Raw genomic sequence first — 17,757 nt, forward strand, 5'->3', positions numbered from 1 at the left:
TAGCTGCCAGCCAGGGAGAGCCTACCACAATCCCTTGTAGAATGGAATTCACATAGAGCCAATACTCACTTGCATGTTATTTCATATATTTTATCTACTGTTCACAAAGCCAACATGCAGCTGAAAATGGATTCTAAAACAACCAGGCAATAACTAGTATTTGGGGAATTAAGATAAAAAATAATTCAAATTCTTACCTTGAATTTGTCCGGTATTCTTGACAGCAATAGCTTATTAAAGACATTGTAGTAGAGCACTCAGTCATGACCGTTCAGAACTGGAATTCAGTAATCTCAATTTGTCAATACCAAGATTCATTGGAGAGAAAAAAACCCACCAAGTGTAAAATCATTTCAAGATTAGATAAATGGTTAGGAGACATCAGAAAAAGAAACAGAAAAAAAAAATGCAATACATACTCCAAATCTCTAGGTATCTCAAACAAAGTCACTACTGTATTTACATTTCCAAAATATTTATTAATTTATCAACACAACCCTGTGATTTCTCAGAAACACATGCCTATATTCTGTTATAAAAAATTCAAAATATATAAACAAAAATACTTTAATGCATGGTTGCAAACAATTTTTAAATGACCTGGTTTTGCTTCTTTTTAGATTGCTGCTGTGACTATTCATTGTGGTTCCCAGGCCCGGAGAACATGGGCTCGGTGGCTTTGTAATTTGGTGTGAAAAACTGCTGTTACATTTTTTTTGTGTTTCTGTAGTCAAACCAAAACCTACTTGAATTCCTTTAATGTGAGTGGAGATTTCCTTCAGCCAGTCATTTTCCATAATTACAAGAAACCAACTGAACGTGGTGGTTGATAGATAAATTTACGACAAGGATGATTCCTTCAAGTGTTTAGCAAAATCCAAGGGTTTGTGAACAACAGTCTCACTAATGTGTTGTTGAAGCCGTTTGTTTAGTTCTTCATCTATAAATGAATCCGTTGGTGAGAAAGTATCCTGAAAATTACAAAATATTAGGTGCATTACTAAACAAGGCCAGTATGTGTTTTCCATGCAAAGCTTCAATTAGCAGCCCTGTTTCTCCCCCATGCCCTTAGGTATCTAGACCAGACCTATGGATCTGGCAGCTCACATATATCTGGCATGCCAGGAAGCTTCACTTGGCCAGTAGCAAAGCAATGTGCAGGGCAGCCCTTTGTAAGTTCATGTTTTTGGTGAGGATTTTTTTGTTTTGTTGTAAACTGGGCATTAGAAAAATACCTGCTACACACAGCCCCAGCTTCCAGCTCTGAAGGAGCTTATGCACTGTTTCCTGTTCAACACACCTTATCAACATAAATAAACTATCAGATCAAAAGGCTAGCGAGAGCAATAATGCCAGCAGTGGAGGCTGCCAGTCGGAAAGACATGTCCTGACCCTGCCTCACGAGATCCCTTGTGGCTGCAGCCAGCTCTGGAGGCCTCCCCTCCTTCCTAGTGCTCAGATGAGAAAGCTCATGCACTCAGTCTATACCTCCCTGTTAAAATCTTAACACTCACATAGTGCAGTACTTTGTGCACTCCAGGACAAACGAGATCCTCTCCTTAGTGGTACACAGGGAAAGAAAACAATTCAGAACTTCTGTCAAGAGGGGAGAGTACTGACAGACAACGGCAGCATGGCACACAGAGAAAAACATGCACGACAGACAGGCTAAAACTTAGATACTGCCAAAATTTGTTAAAGTGAGCCAAACAACCAGAGAGAAAGCAAGACTCCAAGGTAATTTTCCCAGTTACATCCATCACAACCAGATATGGACAGTTCTCTCTGTTCCCTTCCTCTTCCTTTGTTTTTGCTACCTTAACGAGCTTATGCACTTCTTGATTCAAGCACTACACAATCTCTCTCTTATCTGCTCTTCCCAGCCCTGTTCTGTCAGAGCTGCTTACCCTGGTAGGACAGACACATCAAGAAGTCATTGTAAAAGGACAGAATAAGTAACTACATTTTCAGAAGCTGCTTGACACTACCGAGTTACAAATTGGAGGCACTAACAAGCTTAATAAGTTATAATGTTTTCATTAGGAAGAATAAAAATTAATTATCACCTTTTAAAGGACACACCACTCGCTGGACATTTAACGGAGGTTAGCATCTGGAACACATCCACTGCTGAGGATCTAAAAAGTTTTTACCCATTCCTTCTCTTTATACATTAGCTCTTTTTTCCCTTCAAATTTATACTTTATAAATTGACACCAACAGGGATCAGTGTCCTTCTACATACTGAATCAAAGGCTCTGGAAATCAAGTTGTCCTGCCAACTACCCACACTGGGGAAAGAGAGCTGGCTTTTGTTACCGCTTTTTGAACAGACATTAGTTCATCATTACAGAAAAGGGCCATGAACTCTGCCCTGAACCACTGCAAAGTGCAAAAGATAAGTAAAATAATAACTACCACATTCATCTGGCTACATTAATTGTCTATGGGAGGTGGAACTATTCATATAGCCTTTTTTCCTTCTTTATAGTCAGTGCTATCTTATGCCAGTTAAAAAAAATATTTGACACAGAAAGGACAGATACCAAAAAGCCCAACTAAGTCTGCTAATGCTTGGGCACTGCATAGGTGAGCCAGCAGATACAGGTTATGTTGGTATGTCATGTGGTTAAAAAAGGACACAGAGAGATGGACAGTACCTTTCTTCTGGGTGTTACTGATGCAACAGGAGGATTAAAAGTCATTTCTCTCACACTGTATGCTTCAAAAAGTTCTGTAGCAGGCCTATAGCAGAAACCACATTGAAAGAAAAATGGCATTAGCTATAGCTTTTCCCACACACATGCCATTCACACCCACCACCATGCTATAAGAGAACTCCTCAGAGTAATGAGCATCACCTGGAAAAGACTGAGAGCCAACAGCTGGGGAACAATACAAGTAAAAGCAAGTAAAATGTGTCCAAATACTCAGGGGGCAGAAGAAGAAATGGGAGACAAGAAAACTGTTCTGTTGGCTTGCCAACGCTCTAAGCAGTCACTGTCTGTTTGCCCTGTACATGGTAAAAGTAAAAAAAATGCAGAAAAAGTTTACCTGGCTGATACAATCTGCCTGTATTTCCAACAGTTCCTTAGCAAACGGTGTTAGAAAAACTAAGCAGCCATGGGAGAACAGGGAATACCATTACATGGGAGAAGAACTGGTTAAAGGGCGGGAAACAGGGGCTGGAAGTTAGCTTTTGCAAGAAGAAACTATGGATTTCCACGTGGTCTGAGCCAGGAGCTGTGCTTTTCAACACACTCAAAGATGAGCTGGAGGGTACCAAGTTCTTGCCTGTGAAGAACTGCTGTATGAGATGGTCAGTAAAATGGCAAATTAAATTTAGTGGGGGAAAAAAAAAGCAAAACAAACATAGAGAAAAGCAATTTCAGCATCACATAAAAACAACAGGCTCTGAGCTGACAGCACTATCACTTATGGAAAAAAAATACTGTTGTTATAACAGATACTTTCATGGGATTGTGACCTTAATGATGTCCTGAGTTGGAAAGAAACAGAGAACAGAATAGAAGAATAGTTATATCAGTGTATAAATCCACGGACCACCTACATCTCAAATACTGCATCTGACTCTCCAGTTATCTCGAAATACATGAAATGGTTAAAGTTCAGGAACATGCAACAAAGATAATGCAAAGCAGAGAACAGCTCCTGTTTGGACCAGATCCCTTCAGCGACAACAGATGGCAGACAGAGGGACAACATGATAGAGGCTCTCCCAAGTCATGTGAGCCACAGAAAGAATGTATTAGAGCACAGTGTTCATTTCACCTCCCAGAGCAAGAACCAGGGACTGTTAAATGATCCATGCTGACACCAGGTTCAAATCAAAAGAAGGTACATCTTAATGAGCTGTGGACTCATGGAATCCTTACCAAAAAATGCTGTATTTGCAAAATGCATACCTTCGTTCAAGCCAAAATGAACAGTTTTGAAAATAATTCTATGAAGAGGTACAAAACAGAAAATGGTATCGGGTTCAGGAAATCCACCTGGCTGAAACCAGCTGGAGGCCAGCACACGGCTTGGAGCTTGCCCTGGTTTTACTTCTGCTGAAGCACCTGCTACCAGCTGCTGACAAAGACAGGATGCTGATTTACATCTATAGTGTGAACCAGGATGGTCATTCTAACATTTTAACATGCTACAGACCTTATGTTGCAACTTGGTTTCCAGTTTACACAGTCACAGTCCAGTGATCCTGATCCGTATTAAGATCAGGGCTGCTACTGAGGAAACACAGATATTTTGCTCTCATGGGAAGAAAGCACACTGCACTGTGAGATTTTTACCCTTGTCATAGCCTGGCAACAAGCCTCAAAAGGAAAAAAAAAGGCAGCCAACATTCTGTACTGGCAGAAGAACAAAGAAAGTAAGTTTGAAGAACAGAATCTTTTAATTTTATGGATAATTATTTTTAAGGATTCCTTTAAAGTATGAGTAACTGCTACTTTTCAGGGCAGTATTTTTAAAAACATAACTCCTTGATAACTCACCTTTGGCTCAAATCAAGTGAAAGAGCCCCTGAGCCTTCAGTTGGAGCTCCAACAATAAGGTGAGCTGCAAATTTCTGCACTATTGGATGATAGTGTCTCTAAAAGGAAGAAAAAAGGCATTTGGCTGAGGGATAATATATTAATCTATGGATTCTTGCACTTATTTCTATTTCAATAAGATGGAAGGTTCTGCTTTGGTTTTAGATAGAGAAACTGAGCACCCCAAAATCAGTCAGTTTCTGGGGTTAAGTTAATGAGAACACCCAGTCATATGTTTATTCACTAGTATGTCATGCTGCGAGCATAACTCTACACAGTTAATCTACCTCCTGCTCCCAGAAGGCAGAAGAAAGGGCAGAGGAAGCCCTCCCCAAGCCCCAAACTCTAAACCCTGGCTGGAATGACAGATCAGGGTGTCAGTTGCTCCCCAAAGAAGGGCTGGACTGCACAAGAACTTAACAGATGGAAAAAGCCTCCAAAGGGTCTTATTAGGCAACCTGCAGTAAGATCCAGTGTGGCACTATCATAAGGGATATGTAATGTCCCCTTTTGAACTCATTCCTTCCCTTCATCACTGTGCTGCTCTTCCTCTTTGTATGGAATAGGTCTATCACGTCAGCCAAATTTGAATAAGCCTGAAGACCTCTGTTCTCTATTCTTCTGAAGCATATAAACATCTAGCAGCTATTTACTGCTGACTTTTACTTCTCTAATCACTCAGCTACTCACTGACCTGCAGTAAATGCAGCTCCCACAGAGCTGTGTTCTGAGCATTGCAGTGCTCTGGTTCCTCTAGTTCTGGGAGATAAATTCCACTGCCTTGAGATTCGTTGTCTAGTAAGAGGTCCATCTTTGGGAATATCTACAACACAAAAAAAAAGACTGAGTTGCTTGTATTACACACCCAATTACAACATGGTTAAGTTCAGGATTCATTCCATGTTATTCAGTCTCAGCAGCATTTAAGGATAGTCTGTTTTCATCACTCTTGCTTAAGATGCTTCAATGTATTTTGCATAAAGTTAATTTGTCAAAAAATTCAAAAACCTTTAACTAGTAAGCTAAACATTCCAACAAGTAAAACTTACTTGCATTAATACCCTGTTAGTTGCCAAGATCCCAACACTGGAGTTTGGAAGGACATGAAGACTAAGCGTGGAAAGTCGCTTTAGGAAAGCAAGAGCTCGTTGCTGGGAAACTTGCTTTCTCCGTTTGGCAAACATGACATCCAGGCACTGGAGCACAATCCCCATGTCATCATTGGTACGACCTCAAAAGCAGAATTTCATACGAAGAGTAAATAACTATTTAGAGGAACATACAGCTAAATACTGTGGTACTGACTGTACACTGGAACCCGAGAAACAGCATGAAAGCTAAGGGGTTCAGACACAGCACTAATGTGACACAGACACAAGCATCCATCCTTTTTTCGTAAAAATAGTCCAGCTTTGAACAGAAAAAAATGTATCATTGTTTCTGTGCTCCTATCTAAGAAAATATTTATTCCATCAAAAATGTCTAAACATTAGAAGCAGTTAGTGTTTTAACCCTAAGTGCATTCATTGAAGCAGTTAGTGTTTTAACCCTAAGTGCATTCATTACATCATCTTTTATAAATTGTTCAGTGGTGCAAAGATTTAATCTTTTAGCCATTCAGAACTGCAGACCTGTAGAATGTTTTTTTTTCTCAAGCTTTTCTCCTTAGTGAATACAAATTTATGAAGTTCATTAAAATTACATTAATTTCGAACTTTATAAGTATATTTATTTTCATAAACTATTCAACTTCTCAGAATTATTAGAAAATTTATATTAGAAAATTAGAACATCAGAATTACAAAAAACAGAAATATAAACCAGAAGATTCTAGAAAACAGACTTTAAATTGAAATTGTTTTAAAAATTATATTAGAAAAAATAGACATTTTTTCCCTAGAAGAGGAAGAATTGGGGGAAAACCAGACAATTTTTGAATTGCCACTGAAAGAAACTATTTTAAGGAAGTCAAAAAACTTCAACTAAGGACAAGATAAATGCTTATCCAAGGTCACATACTCAACATTCCTTAATGAAGTGACCTGATTAGAACCTGTTACCATGTACTGCAATAATTCTAGTATTTGTACTACAGTAGTGCAGCATGTAAATTGAGAAAAAAGTAGATTAAAACAAACAGTACTCTTTTCAGAACTCAGATATCTTAAACCAACTGAGGTTTATTAACATTATATTAAGGCTACGATATCGAATAAGCAGAACATTATCTAGGTAAATACTGGAAATAAGAATCTGGAGTTACCTGCATGTAGGCTGAACAGTGTCTTGTAAAGATGTGTGTAGAATTTCATTGGATCAATGTTAAGAACATCACCTATTAACATAATCCCAAATAAATATATTTACTCCATTAATTTATCAGACAATATTAAACAAAAGTATGTTTCTAAAGATCTCTTACCTTGGCCAGAGAGTATATGAAAAGCACTGAGAATGCAATGAAGACTCTCACGATAGCTTAAATCCTGAAAATACAAAACCAACTAAGTACCCAAAAGAATGCAATTTTAAGAAAACTGTAATAAAAGTAACTTCAACTTACCCCAGAAGCTATGAGAGAATGAAGGACAATCAACAGGTCATCAAAAAATTCCACATTTATGAGATGAGCAAACCTTGAATCAAAGAGATTTTAATGTTTACGCTACAGACATTATCTGCAAACTCAGTTCAAAGTATTTTGAAATGCCAAAATCAACACCTTAAAAGCAGAGCTAAATAAAATGCCGAACATCTGTTATCTTCACACAGATGGATGATTCAGCCCCCAGCTGCTATCACGGCTTCCCTATAGTACTAGAGACACGCTCTCTGTTCTTCAGGAAGCAATCAGACAAAATAATGGACTCATGTCACACCCTGCTGGGTTTGCATCGCATCAATCCTATCATGGGAAATTTCACATCACATTGAAATATTTTTAGAAGTAGGGGAAAACTTCAGCAGAAAAATAAAAGAATTTCAACAAGCTTTTAAGGAACAGTCTTCTCTCACTGCTTATATATCCCTTTCAGAGTCAAAAATCCCTTTAGGGCTTTATGTCTTTTCTAATACAAACAAAAGCAGGTGGACTCAGTTCTTACTTTGCAAGACCTTCTAGCACAGCCGGCAAAAGCGGAGACTTCTGAGCTTTCTTCAAGATTCTAAAGTATGTTACAAATACAATATTCAAGGTCTCTGTGTGCTGAAGGAAAGAAAACAAAATAAAATACTTAATCATGGAAAACAGACATTTCTACTTCAATTAAACTCAGTTGAAAATGTTCCTCTCCAAGTCTGCACTCAGGCCTTCCAAACTAGTCGTGGCACCGTCACCTCTGCTCTTCTTATGCTGAAAAGTTCAAGTCCTGTTCTCCTGTCCCTTACTCTGTCCCCTCACCCTCTCCCAGATAAACAGCTTCTCTTACCCCAGTCCACACTAATCACACTCCTCTTCCGCCTAAAGGCCACTCTGAGAGGCTGGTAAGAGCCATTACACAGCATCATGTGGAACTGGGCACCTGCAGGACTTACGCCAATGGAATTCAAATACTTTTTTTGTGCAGAGAACAGAAGGAAACAGGAATGCCCATGCTGGCTTTCCTGGGTAAACTGAGAGGGCTTGGTTTACTAAAACCTAGACCTCTGGCACAGGCAAAATATTTGTAGGTTGCCAACATCACCTAGAGGTGTGGAACGCTGAGAGGTTGGGATTGAAGGGAGAACCTCATTACAAAAGTGTTCAGAGCTGCTACTTTGCAAAAACAGGAAAATAATCTCTAAACTACTCACCAGCTTCAGTTTTTTTTCTTTGCTTTCTGATGCTTCCGCTTCCAAGAGCTCTCGTTCCAGTTTCTCTTCTGCTTTCTTCCACTGAAAATATACAGTTGATTTTAAGACAACAGATAAAATGTTTCCAGTCAGCCTGGACAACTGGTTGCAACGACACACAACAAATTTTCCATGCTTGGTGAGCTGCTTAAGTCACCCTGTGATGCTACAAGGTAACCAACTTGGATATATTCCTTCCTATTAAAAACAACCAATCAAAGGCATCATCAACACCAGAAAGAGAAAAAAAAAAATAGGAAAATAACAGGAAGATAATTAAATACCCTGTAGAATCCCATAAATGTTCAAGTACAACACAAATACTAATAACCAACGCTCAAGAGTTAACAATGGCAACAGAAGTGCAATCATTGCTATTAACAGAACAAATTGCTACATAAATTCACTGACGTAGAGCATGAGAAAGCCCACCTCATACCTTTCTTTGCATTCTTGAGAGATTTTTTCTTTTCTCTTTGTAAGTCATGAACCTTTTCTTTGGTGCAATGTCTTCGGAATCTTTTTGTAATTCTACTTCCTTAATTCTTAAGTGAAGAAATACTTTTAACACCTATAGTAAAATAAAATAAATAGAATGAATCGTGATCCACAACAGAGGAATGGAAGCTAAGAAATTCTGAATTCCATTCCAACTAGCAGGCTTTGCTGGACAAAGGTTCTATTCCTTCATAGCTGTGTCTCCCACCTCTTCTCCCAGCTCCTCCCCCAGCACTGTCCTTTTCTACCCCTGCCCTCATTTGCCCCTCTCACTTCATGTCTCTCTGCCTGACTTAACCCATGTCTCTGTTGGAGTCTGATCTCTTCCTCCCAGTCTCCCTCCATCACCCCATATCCCTTTCTAACCATGTGGCTCAGCCCACTCCTAAGTTGCCCATGTTCTGACAGAGCAAGGAAATTCTGCTTCTCTGTAACCAGCAGCTGCATTAACTTTCAAATTTTTTTTTAAAACCATTGACAGAAGAAAATTGTGTAGTAGAACAGAAAGTCTCTTACCTCTGGTCTGACATCGTAATTTCTACCTCTTACAAGGCCAGAAATGACCTTAACTACACCAAGTGAAGCATAGCCCAACTTGTCTTGTTTGAAGAGCTTCTTAACTGCCTCAACGCACAGTTGAGAAATCTGAAAAGTGCATTCAAACAAATTCTTCTGTAAAGCCAGCTCCACGACAACAGGTAACTGATAATACTGGTGGTATCTACTAATTAGAAAGTGGACACAGCCTGCACAACAGCAAAAAGATACGGCCACAAGATCTGGATATTGTGGAATAAAGCTCAGAAATAGATTATTTCATGCAAAACAAGAACTCTTTCCTCTAATCAGAAAATCACTTACCATTTTTGATGCATCATTCATGAGGGGAACAATGAGAACAATAATGTTGTTGTGGAAGTTGAAGTGGGGTAGGGCCACAAGCAGCTCACACAGGCACTTCACTGCAATCTCCGCTAGACCTTTATATGCTTTTAATGAGATGACATTGCTTTTCTTCAACTTTCTTTGTTTCCAATCTGCAAAAAATATTGGTTTTGGTGATTACAGATCAGAATGTAGGGGAGCTTCCAAATATTTACATTTTTAGTTATTGCAGGCATTCTCCCACATACTTCATGCAGGTACTATTTCAAAGACGGCAAGTACCATTCAATCTGAGGAAGTAAATTGTGATGCCGTAAACAATTTTGCATTTACTACAAAAAATGGGAAGTGTTAACTGTACCTTTAATTGTTTGTTCCAGATTTTCCAAGTAAAATTTATACTGGCTCACAAGGCCTTCTTCAAATTCTCTCAGTTTCTGAGTTTCCTTTTTAACCTGTAATAACAATAATGCAAATGAAATTTTATTTGGAGAGCTAAATCCTGAAACTAGCCAGTGGTGGGGAAAAAAAAAAGTTTTAAAACAAATATCAGATATCTAAGTAGATTCTTCTTCTAGACAGACATTCCTAGAAATGTAAGAAAAGTAAAATATTTCTACATATTTCTATACATGTTCTTGTGCTCAAAGAGCTATTTCATTTATAGGGACTGAAATGTAACGTGTACCTAGATGTTATTTTAAAGCCATGACTCTAAACTGTATTACCTATATTAAAAAAACCATCTAAAGAATTGGTTAAAAACAAGCTTCAGAAGACAAGTTACTTTGCATTTGTTCAGTAAATTATTGAATGCATTTCAAAGAAATCTGTGCCAGTTAGGTGACAATGACATATAACTGGCTTTCTAGTTGTCTTCAGTGTGACACAAAACATCGTCTTATTGCAAGGTTTATGATGAAAGTCACCCAGGTTTGGTATATTACTTTCATATGCTATTTTTCCCCTCCATTACCACCGGGATGGCACCTGCTTATTGAAGGAAGCACATAAGAATTAAAGGTTCAAAACAAAGACCTCTGCCCCTGAAAGTGTCGCAGTATCAAAACTTCCACAAGTACTCATGTATTTGTCACCTTTTGCTCAAAACTATAAATTCATACCAAACAAATCAGTATTAGTATTTGGCATAACTTAAAAAAAATCTGAACTACTCACAATACTCTATAAAGAAACTTGTTATTTCACCTTGGTAGCTTTTTCTGCTTCAGTCAGAGGCCGAATTTTGTAAGAAGGTGCAATATCTTTGAATATCTCCATCAAAGAAACCATGACCAGCTTCCGAACAATCACAGCCACATTAGGATCCTGTTCCATCAGCATGGCACGCAGCTCCTTTAACTTTTTAATCTGATTAAGAGGCAGACAAAGTCAGCTGAAGATCACCCCTAAACTAATTTACAAGCACAAGGTACATTTTAGCAAAAGTTTGCCACAAGAAACATGTCTCATTTTTAAATATTAGAAAGAGAAAGCAACTAATTCAGCAGTTATTCAGCCTCTGCTTAGCACTGCATAAAGAGCCAAGAAATGCTAAATATCCCAAGAAAATTTTTATCTTGGAAATATTCAAACTACCCTGCTATTACAAAGTTGCAAAGAATTAAAGAAAATTACTAGCATATCCTGAAACACTAAGAACTATCAGATACAATCCTGAAATCAGAGCTTAAATAAGGGTCATGCTTAAGGAACAAGGTAGCTTGGACATGAAATTTCACAGACATTCATAAATCCACAAGTATTCAGAGGGACAAATCACTCCTGAACAGAGCAAACACAGCTACCTGATTCCAATCCTTTGTACCAACCCATGTCAGTAGTTTCACTGTTTGCCAGCCCCAAAAAGTGATACGACACTGACTTTCTACCTTGTTCAATTCAGGTACTTTTCTGCTTTTGCTATTGTTTGGTCACTTCAGGCCTTTCCTGCCTTACTGCACAACACTGGTGCACATACATGCATGTGAAGTAAATGTTACCTACGTTGTTGTCTGGCTCAGAGAGAATGGCCGACGCCAAGGCCGCTATGTGCATCTTCCTCTCCTGCAGCTTTTGTCTCCGTTGAGCAGCCATCTCCTCAGGAGTGAGCACAGGCAGGGGCTCTGCACTGAAGTCTGGCACAAGGTGTGAGAGTTAGAAAGGAGCATCACAAGAGAAGTTGCTTAACAAATACCGTATTCCAAACTACAGTTCTAGACACTGCATTTCCAATGGGCACTGTGGCAACACCACACAAGAGTAACACATGCCCTTCTACAGTAAAAGAAGCTTTAAGAAGGACCTTGCTAGAGCTCAGCTTAACCCAGAGATTCATTTTTGCTCTGCTCCAAAATCTTACACTTGCAAAAAAAAAAAGGACCAAATGTTTTTGAATCTGCAAATCATGTTGCCTAAGTACAGTGGGAACATATAAACTCAACATACAATCCCAACTGGACCAAGAAACTGCAGTGCTCTGCAATTTGCAGCGAATTATTCACCATTCACTTTTTCTTTTAAAAGCACAGTTGTATTATTTGTGTTTTCTGAGTATTACTTTCCTACAAGTATGTCCTTCCTCGCTTCAGATTTTATTTAGACAATAATGACCCAGAAGTGGCAGAGTTACAACTACAGCTGTTATTTGAATATGACTCTTAACTGGACAGCAAACTGCAAATCAAAATCTGAATTTCCTGGTATCCTGCAGTTTTAGGTAAAAAATTTCAAAGTCAAAGACAGTCACTTAAAAGCCTATACAAATCTGTATCCTGAACTGCATTTCAAAACGATCTCAGAGTAATCAAACTAGAACCACAGCATGTATTCTTTAAGTAAGACCAAGATTTCCCTTCTCACTAGCAAAGATGACACAAGTGCAAAGATCAGCTTCAGGTTAAAATCAAAATAATTTTAAATAAATAGATTTTGAAAACAGCTGTTCCTCAGGTCCTGGGATCCTAACAGGCAAGAAAGCAAGCTCTGAATCACTGTTATGCTTTGGGGGCAACAGGGTAATGAGCGTATTAAAAAACACCCTAAAGAAAATATACTTAAATTACAATCTTCCTTAGGGAACAGTAAAGTATCCTTCAGATATGTCAGTGATTTGGAAATAGAAATCCACCAAAAAAAAAGAAAAGGCAAACATGATGTTTTATTACCCTCTGCTTCCTCCATTTCTTCTGTATCCTCTTCTTCATCCTGTGCAACATTGGAAACTGCAAAAATAGAGAGTGTCAAGCATGTCACAAAGACAGTGGAATTTTAAAAAAATAAATTATATCCATCTTGGCTACTATACCAGTTCAGAATCTGTGTCTTACCTGGCTTTTCCATAGTTTGGGGAATAATGCCACCCTTGTCTTTGATGGGCAGGAGATGGATGAGTTCTTTTTCTGGCTCAGACTGCATACGTCTTGGCACCTTCTCATATTTGTCAATCACACTTTCGTGTTTTCGTTTTTTGACATGAACAGGTTCACTGAAAAGTGCAAGGCAAGCTAAATGAATTAGCCATCTAATTAGACATGAACCATGTATGACAGTATACTACCTGGATTAAGTCTCTCCACTCAGAAAAATAAATAATTACTGGTCTTATTAAGTGGAATGTTTTAGTGTGTTTACCATTGACAACATCAGTCACCACTCAACCAAACAATGTTAATGTATCTCTGTACAGGATGTTTGAATTCAGGACAATACAGTGCTTCCCATGAGCAAAGACAAAATGAAATTTAGTTAATCTTAACAGGTCAGCCAACTTCATGGATTTTGAAATGTTGGCATATGAGCATAAACACGCATGCAAAAAACTTGCATTGATTTTCAATTTACAAAAGAAATTAACTAAATGGTATAATTGCTTATAGTACAGGCACACTATGAAGTATGTTATCTGTTCATCTTATTTAAAAAATAAGAGCCAGGGATAAAGAATCACATTGTTGAAGCCACGTGGTCTGTCTTATAACAAGAACACTGCTGTTGTTCTTGTAAGGGGCAGAGTTTCAACTGTGGACATCTGAAGGACTCTGAAAGCCCTGGGCTCAGAGATTGCCAGGATTCAGAAAGGGAAATCACCTGTATGAGATGTACTTTTATATCCCAGAGTACACCCAGATTCGCTGCACACACAACACAGTCACCCTACGCATGTATTATAGGGACAGTGCACCAGCCTCAGCCCTGCTGTCCCTGTGCAGATCAAACCTTTCCTATGTACTTAAATCCTACTCAACAAGCACAGGATCCTACATATCTAGGATTGCTCTGCTGAGCCTGAAGAAAATACAGCTGCTGTGAAAACACAGGAAACTCTGGGTCATACCAAACATCTGGAGACCCTAGTACTGGTTGATGGGTTTTGAGGTGGCACTGTTCCCATTCATGCAGCACTAAGGGGACTCAGGGATCCTTCAAAGTAAGGCAACAGTGAACAAATCAGAAGAAGCTTGTAAAGGCAAACATCCTTCAGAAACATGATTTCACCCCCAAAATATTAAAAATTTTTGAAAAACGTAAATGAAATTAAAATATGCAAAATATAAACTATTAAGATCTCAGTACAGCCTGTCTCTCATCTAGACCAGAGCACCGTTTTACCTACCCCCCTCCCCACTGTGCTCCCCCACTGCATGAGCAGGTGTCCTGGCATGGCTGAGGCTCACTAAAAACGTAACCCTGAGCAGCTCTGCCATGAAGGACTCCATGAGCAAGCAAGCAGGACTAGGACCTTCTCAATGGACACACAGTCCAGGGTCTTCCTTAAGGGGCCCCACAGCCTCACTCTCCCCTACCCTGCCTTCACTACTCAGGTGATGCTTAACCAGCATGTGAAAATGAGTGCATCAGTGCACATTTTTATTTATCCCTACTCCATGTTAGCTTTTACCACTACTCCTATCACTTTTCTACTCTGCTCGCTGGGAAAGCCTGTGTCACAGCTCACTCTTCAATGCAGTGTGGTGTGCTACCCTTCTGTAGGATATGTTCCTAACCTGCACATAAGTATATAAGAATATAAATATTTATTCTGTGTTAATATGAACATGTAATTTATAAGTGAGGTAGTATTTGACAAGTTCCTAAGAATGATTATGGCTGATCAGAATAAAGCAGATGAAAAAGACAATTCTCCAGTTTAAGGGAACACTATAAAAGAAGCTAAAATCTAGTAAAAGTAAAACAGGTAAAAGAGCAACTATCCTTCTATGTATTTCATTGTGAACTCTACCCTAACACCTTGCTCCAGAAAACTGGTAACAAATTTTCTGTATGAATGTTTTGGTGTTGCATGTGTTTACAGACATGGCTTCCAAAACCTCCTTTTTTTTTTTTTTACAGCAATTTGCAATGCAATATGAAAGTATAGTGGCTCAAAGTCCAGGGAATGTCCTGAATACTCTATACGGAAAAAGGACTGTATACAGATTAACGCATTTCTTACAGCCAGGGACTTCACAGGAAGGAATACTGTGCAGAAACAGTACCCTGAAGATCAGGCAGAGCAGGTGAATGTACCGATATACATCAATACATTAATACTGAATGTACTGACAGACTAAGGAAACACTAAACTGGAACTGCAAAGAAACACCAGACTGAAAGTGACCTCCTGGTGTATGTATTACTTTACATATTAATTACATATTAACCACACATAAGTGAGTACAAAAAGTAGATGTCACAACAATACTCACTTAGAAGAAAGATCTCTGGTTAAAAAGGATGCTTTTTGAGCCAAATCTTCCATTAATTTTAAGTCATCTTCATCCATCATGTCCAGTGGAAGAGCATCTTCTTCCTCCTCTTCTTCCCGTTTTTCAGCTGATTTAGAAGATGATATATATGTACAGATTAAGATCCTGCACATAAATTCAAACTTGAAAACCTAATTCTGCCTACACTTGCAAGACCATTTTACCAGTTACTTCAATCCTGAACTCATCAGCCTTCAAGCACTTTGTGTCATCCCAGAAAACTGCCCCTTTATTGTGACATCCAATAACGATTAGAGCAAACACATTTCTGCCATTTTACATCACATCTTGCTGCCAAAATGGCTACATTTTATATTTTTCATAACCCTCCCTTTCTTTCCTTTAAACAAGAAAAGCAATTATTTGTACACAGAAAATGAAATGTTGTTTTCTTGAAACATAATTTTGAAACATGAAGCAGCAGGATATTTAGTAACCCTCATACCTTTTTCACTTACAAAAATAACTCTGAGCAAACACTTACCAATTTGCTTTTTCTTGTATACTTCCAATGGAAAAGGTTTGCTAGCAATAGCATCTCTGACAGCCTCCCTTAGCTTCTTTTGTTCTTTTCGATACTTCTTAGCAGCACTCTTCTGCTTGAACTGCTTATTCTTCAATTTGTTGTCAAGTTTTATCTGACTAGTTCTGAGTAACTTGCGAAAGCTTGGAACTCGTTTTTTGTTTTTTCTCTAGGAAACAAAGAGAAAACTACAAGTAACTGACACGTCCATAGTCTCTGTGAAATCTATTTCACTGTTTCAGATCTCACTACATTCATATTTCTACGAGGGCTGAAGAACATGTTTCCTCCAAATGGTGTCATAAGTTAGTTCCCAGTGTACCCAACCATGTTAAGTTTTTAAGAGAGACGGGTGAAGAATGTTTTACAAAAATATTCTTTGACAATTTTTTTATTAAACCCTATGTTCATGACACACAAACACTCAAAGTATGGTAAATATGTTATTAGGGCCCACTTCTTTGCCCTGCATGCTCCCAAGTTCTCTGTCTCCTCTCTTTACTATGCCCTTATTCCCCAGCACATGATAAGGTTCAGAGAGTCTGGTCCATGGCCACAGACTCAAGCAAGTATCTTCCTGCAAAACCCCTGCCCATGCTGAGCTTTGTCTCTCTCCTGCCCTAAACTCTCAGTGACCGGCAGCTGCGTGGCAGTAACCAGGCTGCCGGCTGCAGGGCTCGGGACAGCATGAGGCACAGCTGTGTACCTGTCACAGGTGCCAACGCTCAGAGGGTCCCAGTGGCTATGCCAAAGAGGGCTCAGGGAAAGCCCAAAGGAACACATCAACACAGGCACCCTGTGCCAAAACTGCAAAAGGCTCTCAGAATCGTTCAGGATGGAGATGGACGCAGCACAGCGTCTGTACTGGGGGGCTTGGGAAGGCAGGGGCTACAGAGGGAAAATGGGCCTGATGGTGGTAGGGGTGTCCCTTTGGTAAGGGAACAAGTGGCTGGAGTACCATGGGGCTCCTCGAACCTGCAAATTTTTTGCCAGTTCATGTTTACGGGTTTGTTGTTGTTCGTTTTTTGGATTTCACTACCGGGACAGAAGCAACGCTGCCGCCGTCCCCACCGCGCTGGAGCAGCCGCGGGCAGCGCTGCCCCCGCCGGGAGCCGGCTCGGGCTCTGCCCGGCCCCCGCCCCGCGCCTCTAAGCACCGCACAACGGCGGCTCGCTCCTCCGCGCCCCAGATTTGGCAAAACCACCCTCGAGGGTGAGGGCCGAAGGGCTGCTCTGCCCGGGACCCGCCGCGGAAAGGCTGGCCGCCTCGCCACCACCCGCTCCCCGGCGCTCCGCGTTCTATCGCTTCCTGCAGCCCGCTGGGCCGCCCCGAGGGCAGGCAGAGCAGCAGGCCCCAGCCAGGCGCGCCCCGCGGCACCGCAAGGGCCAGCGGGAGCCCCGGGCACCGCTCCCCTGTCCCGCCCGCCCCGTCCTACCGACTTCATGGCGGCGGTCCGTGCGCGTGCTGTGCCGGGGTAGCGGAAGCGCCGGGCGGGGGCGGAGCCCTGCGCGGCCACAGCGCCCCCTGGCGGCCGAGAGCGGCAGCCGCCAGGGGTTTGGGGGGGAAGCTCCTCCCCTCACATCTGGTTTTAGTGCTCCGCCCTCTGCCCCGCACCCAAAAAGAAACGAGCTAACGCCGGGGCTGGCGCTCAGTTCAATCAGTACAACACTGTCCCTACAGCATTCTCCTGCCACAG

The 17,757-nt window shown here is 40.3% G+C and overlaps 1 protein-coding gene across 1 annotated transcript; it reads right to left on the reverse strand.

The window, feature by feature from the left end:
• Positions 1-458: 458 nt before the first annotated feature.
• Positions 459-17,550, reverse strand: NOC3L (NOC3 like DNA replication regulator). Its single transcript, XM_082052597.1, has 21 exons — positions 17,497-17,550; positions 16,023-16,230; positions 15,479-15,605; positions 13,100-13,257; positions 12,938-12,994; positions 11,778-11,908; positions 10,980-11,141; positions 10,132-10,225; positions 9,747-9,922; positions 9,402-9,530; positions 8,827-8,958; positions 8,349-8,429; positions 7,661-7,761; positions 7,120-7,192; positions 6,979-7,042; positions 6,820-6,891; positions 5,606-5,787; positions 5,251-5,379; positions 4,518-4,615; positions 2,661-2,745; positions 459-971 (listed from the first exon to the last, which is right to left on the reverse strand). The coding sequence occupies exons 1-21, from the start codon at positions 17,503-17,505 to the stop codon at positions 840-842; spliced, it is 2,400 nt and encodes a 799-aa protein (XP_081908723.1). The 5' UTR covers positions 17,506-17,550; the 3' UTR covers positions 459-839.
• Positions 17,551-17,757: the final 207 nt, after the last annotated feature.

Source organism: Streptopelia decaocto (genome assembly GCF_964273445.1).
Source record: "Streptopelia decaocto genome assembly, chromosome: 5".
NCBI lineage: Eukaryota > Metazoa > Chordata > Aves > Columbiformes > Columbidae > Streptopelia > Streptopelia decaocto.